The sequence below is a fragment of the Octodon degus genome, unplaced genomic scaffold, assembly GCF_000260255.1.
Source record: "Octodon degus isolate 3935 unplaced genomic scaffold, OctDeg1.0 scaffold00273, whole genome shotgun sequence".
Classification (NCBI taxonomy): domain Eukaryota; kingdom Metazoa; phylum Chordata; class Mammalia; order Rodentia; family Octodontidae; genus Octodon; species Octodon degus.
Window position 1 is genome coordinate 798,938 of NW_004524849.1, and position 16,455 is coordinate 815,392.

A 16,455-nucleotide genomic window follows, 5' to 3' on the forward strand; every position below is an offset into this window, starting at 1 on the left:
TATTTAAAGGATAAATATTGTTTTTAGTCTGTAAGATATGTAGGGGGCTGGGGAGATAGCTCAATTGAATAAGTGCTTGCCTGTCAAGCACAAGGGCCTGAATTCAATCCCCAGCTCTGAAAAAAAAAAAAAAAAAAAAAGGTATGTTATTACTGTTCTGTCCAGTTCGTAGGGATATTGTAAAGCTATTAAAGAATCTTTTGAAGTATTTAGGAAGACTGCTATAAAATAAAAATTTATTATTTCTGATCCCATCTGTGTTCCTGTGGTGTTCATACCTCACTTACCGCCTCATCCTCTATTTTACTATCTCTACCAGAAGATGAGCTTTTCTGAGGTCTGAATCGCTCTCTCACCGTGGTATTCAGTGTCCCGGATGTACCTGAAACATAGTAAGTGTTCAGTCAATATCTATTAAATACATTATAATTAAAGGATTCACCTTTTAGAACCTCTTTTCAAAAATGAAGAAACAGTAATATTTTCACAGAATCAGGAGGGTATGAGACTTGCTCATGCAGTGTTTACCAAAAAGGTGTCCCAGCATAAAATCTCACTATGGTCATTAGTAAAGCTGTAATTATTTTATACAACATAAAATAATGGTTAACATTTTTAAAAATATAGCAAATTTAGGAAAGAAAATGTTGGCCTTTGAGGTAATGTAGACTAGCCATTTCCATTCCATCCTTGGGCTTTCAGGGTTGAAGGAAAAGCAGGATGATAATGCAGAGATAAGAACAATCGCTAGGTGGCTCTCTTTCCCGTCAGCACGCGGCGCGTCCCCGTTGCCAGGCGGCGCGGTGGGGAGCTCGGTTCTGCCGCAAACACCGGGCGTCCTTACGCATCATACTGGGCGCTAGCTTGCAGCGTGACGGGGACAGCTCATGTTCTATTTCGTTAATCACCTGTCCTTATTTCAAAGTAGACCCTACGTGTTGTTCCAAACAAACACAGGCCCACTTAACACGTGTGGTTTCTGCAAAAGATCTTGAAAGCGCCTCTTTCAGCTAAGACAGCAGGAACCAGAAGCCCAAACCCAAATAGACCAATTGAGAATTTTAATTATCACTGAGGGCTGCATTCCCCAAAGATCTGATGCCTTTACTCATCCTAAAGTGTTTCGGGAAAGCAGCTTACGTGATTCCATGAAAATGAAACTCATAAAAGGGCAATTCCTAATGACTGCTCCAGCAAGGGCTCATATACCCCTATCATTGCTCGCCTACTTTACCCCTGCGTTTCAGCCCCAATCTGACACTAAGTGCAGAGCAGACATTCAAAAATATCTGCCTTACTAAAAATGGAAAATTCTTTTCCTAGCCTTTTATTGGACTTTCATTCCAACATGTGTAGGTTTTTGATATTATTTTATTCCGTGTTTTCCTCCTTGACTCCAAAAACGGTGACAAATTTCTGAAACACTGCAGCCTCAGCTGAGAGGAAGCAGGTTGCCGAGGGAAGAATCTGGAGCTCTGCCTCGGCTACGCCAGGTCTCCACTGGGTGGGGGGTGGGAGGTCTCTGTAAGCCCCTCCACTCGTCCTGGATTCTGAGGGCTTGAAAACCACTTGCGAGCCTTCTAGGTGTCTCCATCCTCACCTCTCCAGGCAGGCTGGCTCCCCGGAAGCTCAGTCGAGGAGGGTTCGAGAGTGGGGTGCGGAGGTGGGGACTTCGGGAAGGGGCCGACTCGCTAGGGCAAGTCGATGTCCCCTTCGGTGGGAGGGCTGTCGGTTGTCGGGTGCCGCTCTCCGCCCTCAGGGACCCCGTCCGGATGGGATCCCGCCCCCAGGAGCACGAGGCAGTTGCGGGGAAGCCCCTCTCCCTTCCTCAAGCCGGCCCACGCTCGCCCTCTCCGGGGTCCCCGCTCCAGCCCACCACCGCCAGCCTTCAGGCCCCGCTCCTTCTTCATAAGCCCGGCCCTCTCCACACCTGGCTCTGAACGGAAACTACGGAGGTGCTCCTGCCCGCGGGCGGGTGGAAATGCCCACGGTGAATGCCTCGGGGTCTTCCCCACCTGGCTGCGGGAAGCGGGGAGGAATGAATTTCAGTGCCCAGAAGAACCACGATGCCTAACACAGGGGAGGTCTTGAGTTGGACGGGAAGCTAAGGGGGAATCCAGGGAAATCCATTAGCCATGGAGAGGGTCACCCCGTCGGCACACATCGGTTACTATGACAATACAACCGCAGCTCCAGTTGCCATGGCAGCTACACGTCCAATCCGATTGGCTTCCTTTCTCTTTCTCCTGGGCTCCACCCTACCCGCTCCAAAAGTCTCCCAGCGTGCATGGGGAGGGCACGCGTCGAGAGCGAGGCCTCCGCTTCACTCTTCAGTGGGCGAGGGAAGCCCGGTATTGTCAGACTGGCGAGAGGAACTACAGAAGGAAAGGGTGGTGTTTCCGGTGGGGAAGAGTGAAGGAGTGGAAGGCGGAAGAGCAAAAGCGAGTGGGGCGGGTACAGACGGGGGGAAGACTTTAAGTGTAACTCCCAGTTCATTTGGGCTTGATGTTCCCGGTGAGGCTGGGGCTACCCCCTTGCGCGGCAGGTGAGGGCTGGATTGGCAGGAAGCCGCCAAACAACACCATAAGAGCTCACGGCCGCCGCCAACGAGCCACACGCCAAGCTGATTGGAAGAGGGACCTGTGCGCAGAGGCGGAAATCACCCCGAGGGACCGGCGCTCTTGAAATCTCGCGAGAGGGACCTCTCCACTTCCTTCCTCTGATTCTCCCTCCTCTTTCCACTGCCCCCTCCCTCCGCCCCTTCCCCCTTCCCGGGTCGGAGTGTCCCTGCGCCCCAAGAGCCAGCCGCAGCTAGAGCAGCTTTCCTCGCTCCCTCCCCCTAGCCTCACTCATTCTCCCCCCACCCGCCCCGCGGAGCGAGGAGGAGCCGGAGGAGAGGAAGATGGCGGCGGCCGCCAGCACCCGCGGTGCCGCGGGGCCGCTCCGAGGAGCTTAAGAGACCCACGGAGGCTTCGCGGGAAGACGCGGCGGCGGAGGATGAGCCTGCAGAGCGCGCAGTATCTCCGGTGAGTGCTGAGGCCGGCCTAGGACGTGGTGGAAGCCGGCGAGGGGCTGGGGCTTGGAGCAAAAGATCTAGAGGTGGTATGTCCGGAGTGGTGGGGGAGTTGCTGTGTCCTCTCGTTCCTGGGCAGGAAGGCAGGGGCTGCGAGGGGATCGGCGGGTCGCCCACTCTCTGGCTCGGCCAAGCCCCACAGCAGCCGGCAGGTCCCGCTGCGAGAAGGGAGGTTGGAGAAGCGTGAGAATGTGTGTGCGCGCGCGCTGGGACTCTCGGGCTCGCCTGCGAGAGGTGGGAAGAGGCGCCCGGCGAGGCGGCGGCGACCGGAGTGGAGGTGGGTGTGGAGGAGTCTGATCCCGCGGTGGGGAACGGGGTGTGCTGTGCATTGGCTGGAACGCTACGGGAGAGGACTGTGGAAGTCAGCACACCTGGGGGGCGGGGGGTGAGGGCAGACCGGAGGTGAGTAGACCGCAGGAAGCGGCAGCTTGTTCTTGTTTCGCAGGTTGGGAGAAATAATGTCCTCTGTGGTTAGTTGGAGGAGTGGCGGGGCGGGGGCATGAAGAAGGCAATGGATGGGGAAGAGGGGAAAGAGGGAGGTACTATATACAAGGTTGTGTTCTCGAGAAAAAAACTGGGCTGAAACAGTGGTTGGGAGATACCATTCTTAGAGTCGTCTTCAATAGGAGTGGTGTAAGGAACTTGTCTGTCGGAGGTGGACTAATGCATGGGTACAGTGTGTATCTGTGAGACATGTGTCTGGGTTGGAGGCAGGACAGCAGTTGGTGCCCATTTCACAAAGAAGAGCCAGACACTTTGGGACTTGGTACCTGATGGCGATAACATATTGAATGGAAAGACACCAGCTATTGTGCAATCAGAAAGGGCCCACGAAGCCTGAATAAAAGCTTGGCGGTAGTGCTAGAGGGTATTAAAAATCTTGATGGTGGAGAAAAGGTTACCGAAGCTTGAGATTAACTGGGGAATTTTTCTTCTTAGAAAAAGATTTAAAACTGTTTTGTTTTTCATCCTTCAGAAGCAGAACTAAGAAAGGCAAGCCTTACGGGAAGATGATTTTTTAAAGGTGGTTTCATACACTGCAGAGGAGGGAATTGGATCGAGTAGAAGTCTAAGCTGAGCAGAAAGGTCACGTGGACTGTTTAGTGAAGTGAAAGTATTGATGTGAGTGGATCTCCACTGTAAGAGAAGGGATGTAGTTATGTGATACACACCTTAGCTATTATACTTTCAAAAGTATCAATAGTTAGGCAGAGCCTAGAGAGGTTGGAATGAGATCTTTGAACTATGCCTGAGTGTCTCAGGATAACATAACAGAAACACCCAGTGACCGTAGTAAAGTAGGAATTGAAATGATACCTGTGTATTGAAGCCTATTTTTCTCCTGTATTATTTTATTGTTTAATGTATCTTATAAAACTTAAAAAATGCAACAATGGCAAAGATTCATGATAGATACTATAGGGAATATGAAAACCATCAAGACAGCCCTTAGTCTTAAGAAAATTGCTGTTTAGTTTCTGTTAGGCAAGAAAATTAATAACATTATAGAGTACAATATGATAAACACCATAAAAGATAGGAAGTGTTATGAGCCCAAGGCACAAGTTTATTTTACAAAATTGAGAAGAATCACCAAAGGCTTCCTTTGCTCTTTGATACACTCATGATTCATTAGTTGTTTGGTTGATCACCTGTACAGGAGTCATTGTACCAACTTCTAAGAATAGAAATAAGAGCTCCACCTTCCTTTGACAGAGCTTACAATTTGTTAAGCTTTAGAGAGAGCATAGAACTTAAAATGAACTTTAAGAATGAACAGTCTTCTGACAGGAGTGAATTAAGAGATTCCAGATTTCAGAATGAAACTGAGAAGAGATGTAGATGGGGAAGTTGGAGAGGTGTTCAGTTAGACAAGAATGTAGGGTAATAGAGCTGGAAAGACTTAAATAGGGTTGTATCAGGTGTGACTCAGGCTAAGAAAGTTATGTTAAAAAGTTAAAATTTTTGAGGATCACATAGCTGGTATGTATAAATTGTTTAGATGTAGGTTTTCTAGCTTTAAGTTAGCTCTGGTGCTGTGCTGCATGTCTGTTCATTCTTTGCATGAATATGTATTGAGAACTTAACATATTCCAGATGTTGAAGATATATGGGTTAAGAAAAGGGTCAACATGGAGAGTTTCCCTAGTAGAAGGCCATTGTCAAAGGGCATAAACATACTGTCAGGTAGTCACAGATGTTAGGAAGTGAAATAAAGTAAAATAAGGATGTACTGTTTGTTTATAGAGATGTAATATAAAGGGAAAATCCATTTAGTAAGGTGGCCCTGAATATATGATCCAGAGTTGTGGCTGTATTTTAAGAAGTTTACTTCTTGTGTAGTATAGTAGTGGACACTTAGGGCTAGAAATAAGGTCTGGGCAGTAGGAATACAAAAGCGTGATGGGTTTGAAAAGTGGTAGTACTTTTAATAGATCAGTGGGCTTCTATGTTAATACATCTTCCACATCATAAGTCAGCATGGTGAGGACGATTTATCCTTAGTTTGTGGAATCAGTGGTAGACAGTTTGAGATGAATTTAGATCTTTGAAGCAAAGTGAAAAGAAAAAGAATGAACATTAACTTAAAATAACTTGTCTATTTCCAGCTGAAATTGAATAGCCAGAAAAGGGGGCCACAGAAGACCTGTAGTTCACTTAAGGTTCCTGGAAGACAAACTTGTCTCAATCTTGTGCCTCTGTCATAAGTAAATAAACAAATATTAGAGATGGGAAGAGTCTGGAATGGAGGGGTAAGAATAGGTGTGAGGTGGGGTGTTGGGAAGGAGTCATAAACAGGCTTGCACCAGCTTCGTTTTCCCTTTTCCTCTGGATAATCATTGTATTAAAAGGCTACTCTGGGGAGTCTGGAGACTTGTCTTAAGAAAACATTATGTTTACTTTAAAATAGAATTTGGTTTTTATAAAAATCAGGGAATCTGCTGAGTTTCCTGAATGAGTGTTGTGGAAGTATAGCAGTTATTTGTGCCTTGACTTGAGTTTTGTTGCCTATTTTTTTCAGTTTGGAAGGCCATGACTGGGCAGTTTTTAAACTGCATAGCTGTAAGTCTTCCCTCATTTAGATTATGTAGATGAAACTTAAGTTTTCGCTGAGTTTTAATTTCTTGACCTAAATGAGCTAGGTGTCCAGCATGGAAACTGTGAAGTCGTGGCAAGCCACAGAGCGAGATGGCTGTCTTGAGAGAGAAATGAGAATGTGAAGTAAGAAGCCTTGACAAGACAGAGAAAGGAAATTCAAAGCACAGAATTAGTGTCAAATTGTAGCAATAGAGCAGAGGTAAAAGGAAGAAAAACTCTTGTCAAAAAGAGATGGTGTCCTGAAGAAGAAATGAGAATGAGTTTTTGTGATTATCTTGTTTTTTTAAAGTAGCAAACTGATACGACTCTATCCAAATGAGTAAGTTAAAAATACTTAAGTTTTATAAAAATAAGGAACAGCCTTAAATGTCAATGTCCTAGGTTGAATAGGTAAGGGAATTCATTACTCAAATTTGAAGAAAAAGGCAGGTATTTTCTCTCTTGATTTATGACAAAATGAGAGATTTAAAAAGGCTTTGGCAGCTCTATTGAGTAGAAAAGAAAATGGTGAATTGACTTGAGTTCACTTGGTGGGGGTGGGAGAAGGGTAAGGATAGGGCATAGATGAGATAGTACAGGGGGTATATTATGCTTTAGAAGAATAGCATTTTGAAAGAATAGAAATAAGGAAATTAACATATCAAAGAGGGAAAAGCAGGGTTCCAGACAGAGAAGATATCATCAAAGTTGTTTCCCCAGGTGATAAAGTAGCGTAATCAGAGCCATAGGGAATACCATTCAAACAGGTGAAATCCTGTTACGAAAGGTGGCACAGGTGCACTTACTTCCTCCAGTTTTTTCCTTTCTTTCCTTCACTCATCTTTTTTTTTTTTTTTTTTTTTCCTTTGGTGTTAGGTACCTTTATAGGAAAGGTCCAGAAGTTGTTTTTTTGGGATTGTTTCTATGGTAAATCTGATGAAAAGTCACCTTGCCAGGATATACCTTGTCAGAAACTTTTGTTACCAGAGGTAGAAATAACGAAACTGCCACGGAGTTTTCTGAGATTGTAGAAAAGTAGTTGTCATTCAAATAGGAATGAAAATATCCTATATACTGTATTGTAGGATAAAAGGTGTCCTTGTAAATTTTGGGGTGAGGCTAGATAAAGTAGCAGGCAAAACCTTATTTCAAAGCTTTGTTAATATCCTGAGGAGGTGAACAGAGAGGAAAGTGAAAGCCTCTGGAGGAATGTATAACTAAACAGGGCTAGATATTCTTCCAGGTTCTAAAAGAACTGACTGATGCTGAGCCTGGTACTCACTGTCTCCTGAACCTCGGAAAAGTCCTGTAGCACCACACCCTAATTTTAATCCGTGTGGTTCACAAAATCATCTCCCTTACTCTATCTCCTTTTTCACGCTATGCATTTCCTTTATACAATATAGAGTAGTTTGGGTTCTAGAAAAATCTGTGAAATATGACTGATACACTATATGTGGTAAAATTATTTGAAGTAAATTACTGTCTCTTGAGGCTTACAAGTCTTTGTTATGATTATAATAGTGCATTACCACCTTGGATATTGACTGGTAAATCATTTTTGCAGTTAATTTCTGCTTCCTTTGTGGTTTCAGTTGGATTCAAAGTGCATACTCTTGTTGTAGCTTGTGTTTCATTTCTTTGCTAAAATATAGCTGTTATCTTTTACCTGATAGCAATTGCTCAGGTGTTTGTTGTTGTTGTTAATGCATGTATTATAGTAAGATCTGGAGCCACCAGTATAGCAAGTTTATCATGAGGCAGTGTTAGGGTGGAGAGTTGTGTAGATTTTCAAAGGGCTAGTTCATTTTATACTGGAGTAAAACTGTTTGCAGTCTTCAGCTACACCCTTAAGCCTGGCTAGACTTTCAGGTTTTTGTTGTCAGTGGCATGAATGAGTGCTTGAAAGTTTAGAAGGCTTAGTTTTGCTGATTATCTTGCTCAAAGAATAAATTATTAAGCAGATGCCCTGCACATAGTGGCTTGTTCATCTGTGTGTGGGTGTGGTGGCCGATAGTTGTCTGTGTTGCCACTGAAGCTTTGCAGTTAAACTGTATTTAAATTTACTCACTGTATGGATGTGGACAGACTCATCAGAGGTCTGGGAGATTGTAACTAAGGAGGGCTAATCAACAGTAGAGATAGGGTTTTGGCAGACTTGTCACATGGTAGGTGAGAACTTGTAACCAACTCCTTTCTTTTTAGCATGTAATTGGAGTTGCTGAAAAAAGTTGTCTTTATTCTGCCTTAGGCCAGTTTTTGGTAAGAAGAGATGACAGTACTAATGGTTAAAGTACTTTAGGAATTAAGAAAACTAGGAATTTAAGAAAACTTAGGAGGGGCTGGTGAGATGGCTCGGTGGCCTAAAGCACTTACTTAGAACAAGCTAAGCTAAACAAAGCACAGGGACTGGGGTTCAATCCCCCAGCACCACATGCCAGCCAGCCCTGCCCCCTAGTGGGCTGAACTGGCAACACACAAAATAAATAAATAATAATTTTTTTTAAAAAATGAGAAAACTTAGGAATCTTATTTGTCACAAATTTGACTTTTTTCCCGTCTGCTTCATTTAGGATAGGGCTTCTCAGCCTTGCCACCTTACTGACATTGGGCCAGATAATTTTTTTTTTTTTTGAGGGGTGGTGCTGTCCTGTGCATTTTAGGGTGTTAGCAGCATCCCTGATCTCTTCCCCTTAGAATCCAGTAACATTCTCCCCCATTTGTGGCAACAGAAAAAATGTGTATACACATTGCCAAGTGTTCCCTCATCTTCAACTGAGAAACACTAATTTAGAAAATATGTATAGGAAAACTTATGTATGCCTGTGGTCAGTTTTCCATTACTGTAATATATCTGAGATAATCTTACAAAGGGAGAAAATTTGTTTTGGCTTTACAGTTTTGGAGGTTTCAGTTCATGGTCATTTCTCCTTGTCAGTTTGGGCCTGTAGTGAGGGAGTGCTGCCTGGCACATACTGCAGGTGAAATGTGTTGCTGGCTTCATGGCAGCTGGGAAGCAGAACAACACATGTGTCCTCTGGCTCCTTCAAGGGCTTGTTCTCATGTCAAGAGTTCCCAAGAGGCCCCATTCTTAAAGATTTGTAAGGACCAACCCCTTAACACATGGGCCTTTGGGGGACCTTCTAGAGTTAAACTATAGCATACAATATACATAGGTCCATTTTCTTGTTTCCTCCTCTACCTCCAAGCAACAAATTAATTTGTGTGCTTTTCTTACCAGTTTTCTCTTAGGTGGTAATGGACTAGTTACTGTGTCCATACTTCATTTTTTAAATTCTGGGTTTTATTTTAGTGAATTTAAATAATAGAATATTTACTGTGGGAAGAGCACAGTTATAGGGGCTTTGCCTCTGACCCGTTCAAAAGATAGTAAAGAAAGGCACATAAGTACCTCTAATAGCTTGTAGTGTGGTAAATACTGTGATGTGGAAACAAAGATACACTTGTAGGGAAGACATTTATTCTGGTGGAGGCAAGATGAGGGAGAAGGACATTAGTGAAGAGATGAGATTTGATTTGGGTATTGAAAGACACATGTGAGTTTTAAAAGTAGACATTGGCCAAATTGACATTGCAGACAAGAGGATAGATCTGTTGGCTCTTCTATTACACATTTTTAAAAAATATTGTTCACTCATTTAACATATGACATTAGTACTCAGACCACAGCACTGAAAGGTTTTCTTAGATCACATAGGCCTGTGGATGGAGAAGTGGAGATGTAGAGGTTGTAGTTCTGAAGATTTGGTGGTGGTTAAAGGCCTCAAACAAGAAAAGCCATTTGGCCCAGCAGGTTTCCACAGAATCCTTTCCCTTACCTGTGCTCTGGGAAGTATGTCATTCCTCTAGGACCTATTTCAGTTGTGCTGCTCTTCTTTCAGTCTTTCAAATTATTCCCTTTGCTGCCACTGGTCTTATGTTCTTAGAATCAGTCTCCGTTTTTCATAAATATTCTCTCCTGTTTGGATTTTTATCCTTAAATTTTTTTTTTAATCCCCTGAGCATTTTAACTTTACCTACAGCATATTTTTCCTTTAGTGACTTGTGATCCAGTTTTTCTTCAATATTTTATAGTAATGAGTACTTCCAATGTTGCCAAAGAAGGGCCAGCCCTGACCCCAGGGCATGCTGAGAAGTCAGTTGAGACTGGGTGTGGTGGCGTGTGCCTGTAAACCCAGCTCTTGGGAGGCTGTAAACAGGTGTATCACTAGGAATCTGATCTAGTAGTGAGACCCTAAACATCTTGTAGATCCTTCTCTAAAAATACAAAAAAAAGTTGCCAAAGACCATATAATGACCAAATTAATCCGTTGATTATTTTCCTGTATCATAATCACTTTTGTTTTCCTTTCTCTTTGATGTCCTTTCATATCCCTTTATCCCAAAGCATTCATATTGGGCCAGAGGATGTGCCAGGTCCCTGGTGCTAAAAAGAAAATAAGCCCCCAAGTAGTTGTAAACTCACAGGTACTCAAATACTGTATAGTTTGTGTTAGCTGTGTATACCTAGAGGCGCTATGGGAAATTCTTGAGCTGTGTTGCTAAAAGCAATAGATCCTGATTGCCTGGCCTACTTAGTTTTCCTGGTGTACCTCACCCTACGAGTTCCAGAAAGGCAGGCCCCCGTTCCTATTCTCTCAGCATTCCTTTTCTTCCAATATCATATCTGTTCACAGAATTCTTGCTGTCTTACGTAGACAAAATGGTCTAAGGAACGATCTCTGCCATTCAGAGAGTTACAGACTATTTAATAAAACAGTCATAACCTGAAAATAATACATAAAGTGCAGTTGACTATAGTGCTTCAAGAGCATAGTCTCTGGGGTGGAACTGCCTGGATCGAACTCATAGGCCTGCCACTTACTGTTTGTTACCATGGGCAAACTACTTGGACTTCCTGTGCTGCTTTTCCCATATATACTAGGAATGATGATAGTACCTATCTCATAGTTATAAATATAAAAATCAAATGAGTTAATGTGTAAAGTGCTTAGAATGGTTCTGGCACGTAATAAATACTATGTATAACACCTAAAAATTAGCCTCTGACACTGACCTAATCGTTCTGAACCACTGCCTTCTGGGCATTTCTCATTTTAGAAGTCTTACTATCATTTAAGCTCAGTACTCTTAAAAGTAAAATCTTTCTTTTTTCCCCTTTTCCCCAGTCTCTTCCTCGTGTTTTCTTACTTTCCTTATTGGTGTTTGCTGCCCATCCCCTCTCCCCAGTTTTAAACTTTTGTTGCTCCTTTTTGGAAATACTGCTTTGCTGTTTATTTTTTCTTACCAGTGCTGTCAACTTTATTGCCAAACTGTTGAAATACACTTCCATCTGGAACTTTGCTTGTAGTTCTTACAAGTTTTAAGAGGAAAACATCAACTTTGGAGTTTGAACACTGCCCATTACTCGCTCAGTTTTTGGACCAACAATTTAGCATCCTATCCTTAATTTCTTTAAATGTAAAATGTGATTTCTCATGAAATTACTGTTTAAATAACAAAGGCTGAGGGCCAGCCAACCGGGGGTTCCATCCCAGGGCCTGCTGTGCTGGCCCTGCCCCTGGGGTGCACTGAGTTTGATTGAGACTGGGTGTGGTGGTGCATACCTATAATCCCAGCTCTTAGGAGGCTGTATACAGGTGGATCACTAGGAGTCCGATCTAGTAGTGAGACCCTGAACACCCTGTAGACCCTTCCCTAAAATACAAAAATAATAATAATAATAATAAATAGCAAAGGCTTCCATGTGTTTAACAGTTTTTGTTTCTCAGTCAGGCTAAATTCTAGTTCTTTTTCGGACTTCCAACACCTGTCCCACTGCAAGTTAATCTTATGAATAGTAACAATCCTGAAAAACTGTGTTTCTGTCTTTTCCTCAAACTCTACAATCTGAAATTGTTGATCTTTCATGAAATAACCCTTATCTACTTCTGCCAAGTGGCACCTCCTTAAACTTTGATAGGAATCCAGCCTAAGAGTAATTTTCTAATTGTCTTCCAAACATGGCATATCTATTCCTGTTACACCTTTTTTCCCTTGCCGTTCCTCCTGTAGAATTGTCACTCTTCCTAGCTTAGCTTAATAAGCATTACCTTTTTAATGATGACTCCCTTTTATCTACTGTGATTTCTGCATTCTTTGAACATGAAAATTACTTCTTGATTTTTGTAGTGATTTCTTTTTGTGCATGTTTTCTGTGTGTGTATAACTATCATAGAGTGTGTATCAGCATTTTTTAAAGATAGAGAGTACATGATAGGTGATAAGTAAAATTTTCATGTTCCTTTTACATTTCTGCAAACTATTTACAAAATACTTACTAAAGGTTAGATCTAGTAAGTCCTCCCCAAAGTCATTTGTTTGGAAGGTGATTGAATCATTGGGACGCTGCTCACAAACGAACTCATCCATTGATGAATTGAGCAGCTGAGAGTGCTGGTTGGAGGTGGGTCACTGGGGCTCTGACCTGGAAAAGTATACTTGTCCCCCTCCCTTTTCTCTCTCTGCTCCCTGGTTGACATGGGTTGAACAGCTTTGCTCCACCATGCCCTTTTACTGTGCTGTTCCTGCCCCAAGACCTAAGTAGTGAACCAAAATAAACCTTTCCTCCTTTAAGTTGAAGGTGTTGAGTATTTTTTGATGGGATAACTAAGACACTACTGTATGCCAGCAGTAGGCTCTGAGAATATGAAAACAAATGAGCTGATTCTTGTTCCTTAGGAAACTGATCTTCTGGGGGGCAGAGGAGCATAGATATTACAAAGATATTTCTAATATAAATGCTGTGTTATATGTTTCCAAGGAATGCTGTAAGTATGCTGAGAGAAATGGAATCTTTCCTCCTTGAGGGGTTCAGGGAAAGTTTCTAGACTTGAACATAGGAGTTGTTTTTTTGTTGTTGAACTGTTTTTGATACATGGTCTTAATAGATTGCCCAAGCTGGTCTTGTTCTCCTGGGCATAGGTGATCCTCATGCCTCATCCTCCCCAGTGCTAGACTGGGCTGGTGCGAAAAAGAAGGAAAATATATAGCAGTCAGACAAATAGAGTAATGCCTCAAGGCAGTGTTTGAGGAATTCAAGTTTGATATTGGTTGATATAAACATTATGTTTAGACAAGGGTGGCTGTCATTTAAGTTATACCATGTAAACTGAAGAGATTCTAACTCCTCCCCATCTTACTCTACCTTTCCTTAGGGAATCCAAGGTTCTCTTTTCAGCAAACCTGGTCATTAATCTTAAGGGAGCAGTTTGTCTTTGAATGGTTGATGTTTGTGTTGCACATTCCTACTGGACTAGACAGACACAAGAGAAACATTTTCAGTGTGTAGAGTAAAAGTTTTAGATTTTCTTCCCTTGCATTTATATATAACTTCATTCTGGATAAAATTTATTTCAAGTATTAAGTTATGTGGGAGATGATGAAAGTTTAGTGAAATGTAATTTTTAATGGTACATTTTAGATATACACAATGATAACATTCATCACAGGGAATTTGTACTTGCACATGATGTATTTTGCTTTTTTTCCTTTTTTTTTTCCTGTGTTTCTGTCACGTGGAGTATTGTTTTCCATCCTTTCCATCCTTTCCTTTCAGTCTCTGAAATGTTTGAATTAAGTAGGTTTCTTGTACACAGCATATTGTTGGATCTTGCATCTTCATCCATTCTCTTCACTTAGTTTCTTTTGATTGGCAAATGGAAATCATTTACATAGATGGCTCCCCGCCCCCCCCCCCAGCTTAATTACTTGCTTTGTCTAATAGGTTCATGCCATTGGAGTTCATGGACTTGTAGGCTTCAAGATCTTTTTCTAGAATGTCCTTCACTATATTTTGGATTACTGATTTGATGGTAATAGATTTCTTCAGATGTTCTTTGTTATGGAAGTCTCATTTCTCCATCAATTTTGGAAGACAGTTTTGTGGGGTACATTAGTCTGTTTTGGTGGTTGCTTTCTTTTTGGGCTTGAAATATTTTGCTCCAAGCTCTCTGTGAGCTGAAGGTTTGTGTTGAGAATCTGCTGTGATTCTCAAAGACTTTCCCTTATAGGCAATTTGTTTCTTGTCTCTTAACAGTGCTTAATAATTTTATTATTATTATTATTATTATTATTTTTTGGCGGAACCAGGGATTGAACTCAGATACTTGCATTTGCCAGTTGCGTGGAATAATTTTAATTCCTTTGCATTTCATTTATTTATTTATTTATTTTGTGTGTGTGTGGCCAGCTCAGCCCACCAGGGGGCGGGGCTGGCTGGCATGTGGTGCTGGGGGATTGAACTGTGGTCCCTGTGCTTTGCTAAGCTTGTTCTAAGTAGGTGCTTTAGACCACTGAGCCATCTCACCAGCCCCAAAGAGGTTTTTTTTTTTTTTTTTTTTTTGGTAGAACCAGGGATTGAACTCAGGCCCTTGCGCTTGCCAGGCAAGTGCTTATTCTACTGAGCCATCTCCCCAGCCCCCAAAAAACTTCTTAATATTTTGTTTTTGTGTTGAATTTCTGGAATCTTGACTATTATATGCCGTAGTCTAGATTTTTTATCATGGCTAAGTGGAGTTCTGTATTCCTCACTTAACCTGAATGTGCAATTCCATTTCCATGGTTGAGAGGTTTTCTGTCATTACTTATGTGAACAGGTTTTTTTTAAATGTCATTTGTACTATCTCCTGCTTTTTTCATGGATTTCAATCAATGTTATGTCGCTCTTCTTTGCATCATCTAACAGCTGTTGGATTTGTTATTATTATTATTATTATTATTATTTTTGGTGGTCCTTTGTTTTTGTAAGAAATCTTTTCATGATTTCTAAGTACAATTCTGTCTTCTGTATTTGATACTGTGACCTCACACTTTCCTCATTCTGGTGCGGATAGTTTCAGTGGAATTCTTAATCTTGATAGCTGAGTTGTTCTGTTGCATAGAGTCCATTTCTTTCCTGTCTTGTGGTTATGCTTTCCATCATTTTTCTAAGGTCTACTTTTTTTTTTTTTAAAGCTGTATTTGCTCAGCAGTTGCTAACCATTTCTTTCATTATGGTCACCATCTGTGTAGTTATCTGAGAAATGATCTCTGATTTAATTTTGTAGAGCCTCATTCATCTTTGTTACTTCTGTTACTGCTTTAGAAGTCCAAGTGGGTAGCTTTTGAATTGTTCCATCTCACTGCCTTTGGTGAGCTGGAAGTCTGAGGTTGAATCTTAATTATCTTATCATCATCATCTTCTTCTCTTCCTCTTCTTCCTCTTCCTTCTCCTCCTCCTCTTCCTCCTCCTCTTCCTCCTGTTGAATTCCTTGATAGATGCTTATAAGTTGCTTATGGCCGATAATTTTATTGATTTATATATGTGTATGTAGGTATGTATATATGTATTTAGTACAGGCACATGGTCTCACTACACAGATCAGACTTGTAGTGGTCCTCCTGTTTTCAGCCTCACAAGTGCACATGCCATACAGGCACATGCCATTATGCCCAGTCTCAGTGGCCATCTCAGTGTGCGCTGGGGGCAGGGCCAGCATGGCATTCAGGGGATCAAATCCCAGTCCCTGTGCCTGCCTAAGCAGGTGCTTTAGTCCACTGAGCTATCTGGCCAGCCCTATGACCAAAGTTTTTATAGCTAGTATTTAGAACTCTTAGGAAATGACTGCTTCTCAGAGATGTTTTCCATGTCTAGCTGGCTTTCGTGTTTTGAGTCTTTTGCAAGGTCCAACGCTTCAGCTTGTTGGGAATGATAAATTACTTCATATTTGGCCTAGCCTGTGGTTCTTTGGCACTGGCCTCTTTTTTTTTATGACCCTAGACAAAATCAGTTTTGGTATACCAGAACAACTGATTGGAACAATTAATATCACTTTGGCTAAAATAGTACAGTCAACAATAACTGTAGCATAAAACAGTGTCAAAAATGACAGACTATAGATTTGCCATCATTAACTGTAAAAGTGATATTTATGATTATATAACAAAAAACCAGAAAATTATGTACAGTAAATACCCCCTTAATATGGCAATAGTATGCTAAGGCAAGAACATTTTAAAGTTACTAGGGAAAAATGTAGAGAAAAAGAAGAAGAGATAAGCAAGGCGGGGAACTGGTAAGGAAGACAGGAGGGAGAGAAGGAAGACAAAACAGAACAGCAGCACCAAAACTAGAAATAATGTTCACGCTCATAAAAACAAAGATGAATAATCAGGAAAAAAAATTTTAAAATGCAAAAGAAGGAAAAAATGTCCACTTCAAGGTTTGTCTTTGCTGTCACTGCTGGACAGTGGGCACACAACGC

General features: G+C 41.9%; 2 protein-coding genes across 14 annotated transcripts in view; both read left to right on the top strand.

Annotated features, from left to right (window-relative positions):
• The window catches only part of LOC111814130 (T-complex protein 1 subunit eta-like), an 18,522-nt gene extending 16,960 nt beyond the window's left edge, over window positions 1–1,562 (top strand). The window contains exon 3 of the mRNA XM_023706867.1: window positions 1,431–1,562. Coding sequence (XP_023562635.1) covers window positions 1,431–1,562 — 132 coding nt within the window. The remainder of the gene's footprint in view (window positions 1–1,430) is intronic.
• A 454-nt stretch (window positions 1,563–2,016) lies between these two features.
• The window catches only part of Smg7 (SMG7, nonsense mediated mRNA decay factor), an 83,439-nt gene continuing 69,000 nt past the window's right edge, over window positions 2,017–16,455 (top strand). For 5 of the 13 annotated variants that reach the window (XM_023706846.1, XM_023706845.1, XM_023706849.1 and 2 more), the window contains exon 1: window positions 2,018–3,026. Coding sequence is in view for 2 of the 13 variants with exons in the window: in XM_023706851.1 (XP_023562619.1) it covers window positions 2,998–3,026 (29 nt within the window). In the remaining 11 variants the exon portion in view is untranslated. Of the gene's footprint in view, window positions 3,027–16,455 lie in introns of all 13 variants that reach the window. The other 8 variants (XM_023706856.1, XM_023706854.1, XM_023706851.1 and 5 more) reach the window with 4 other exon arrangements.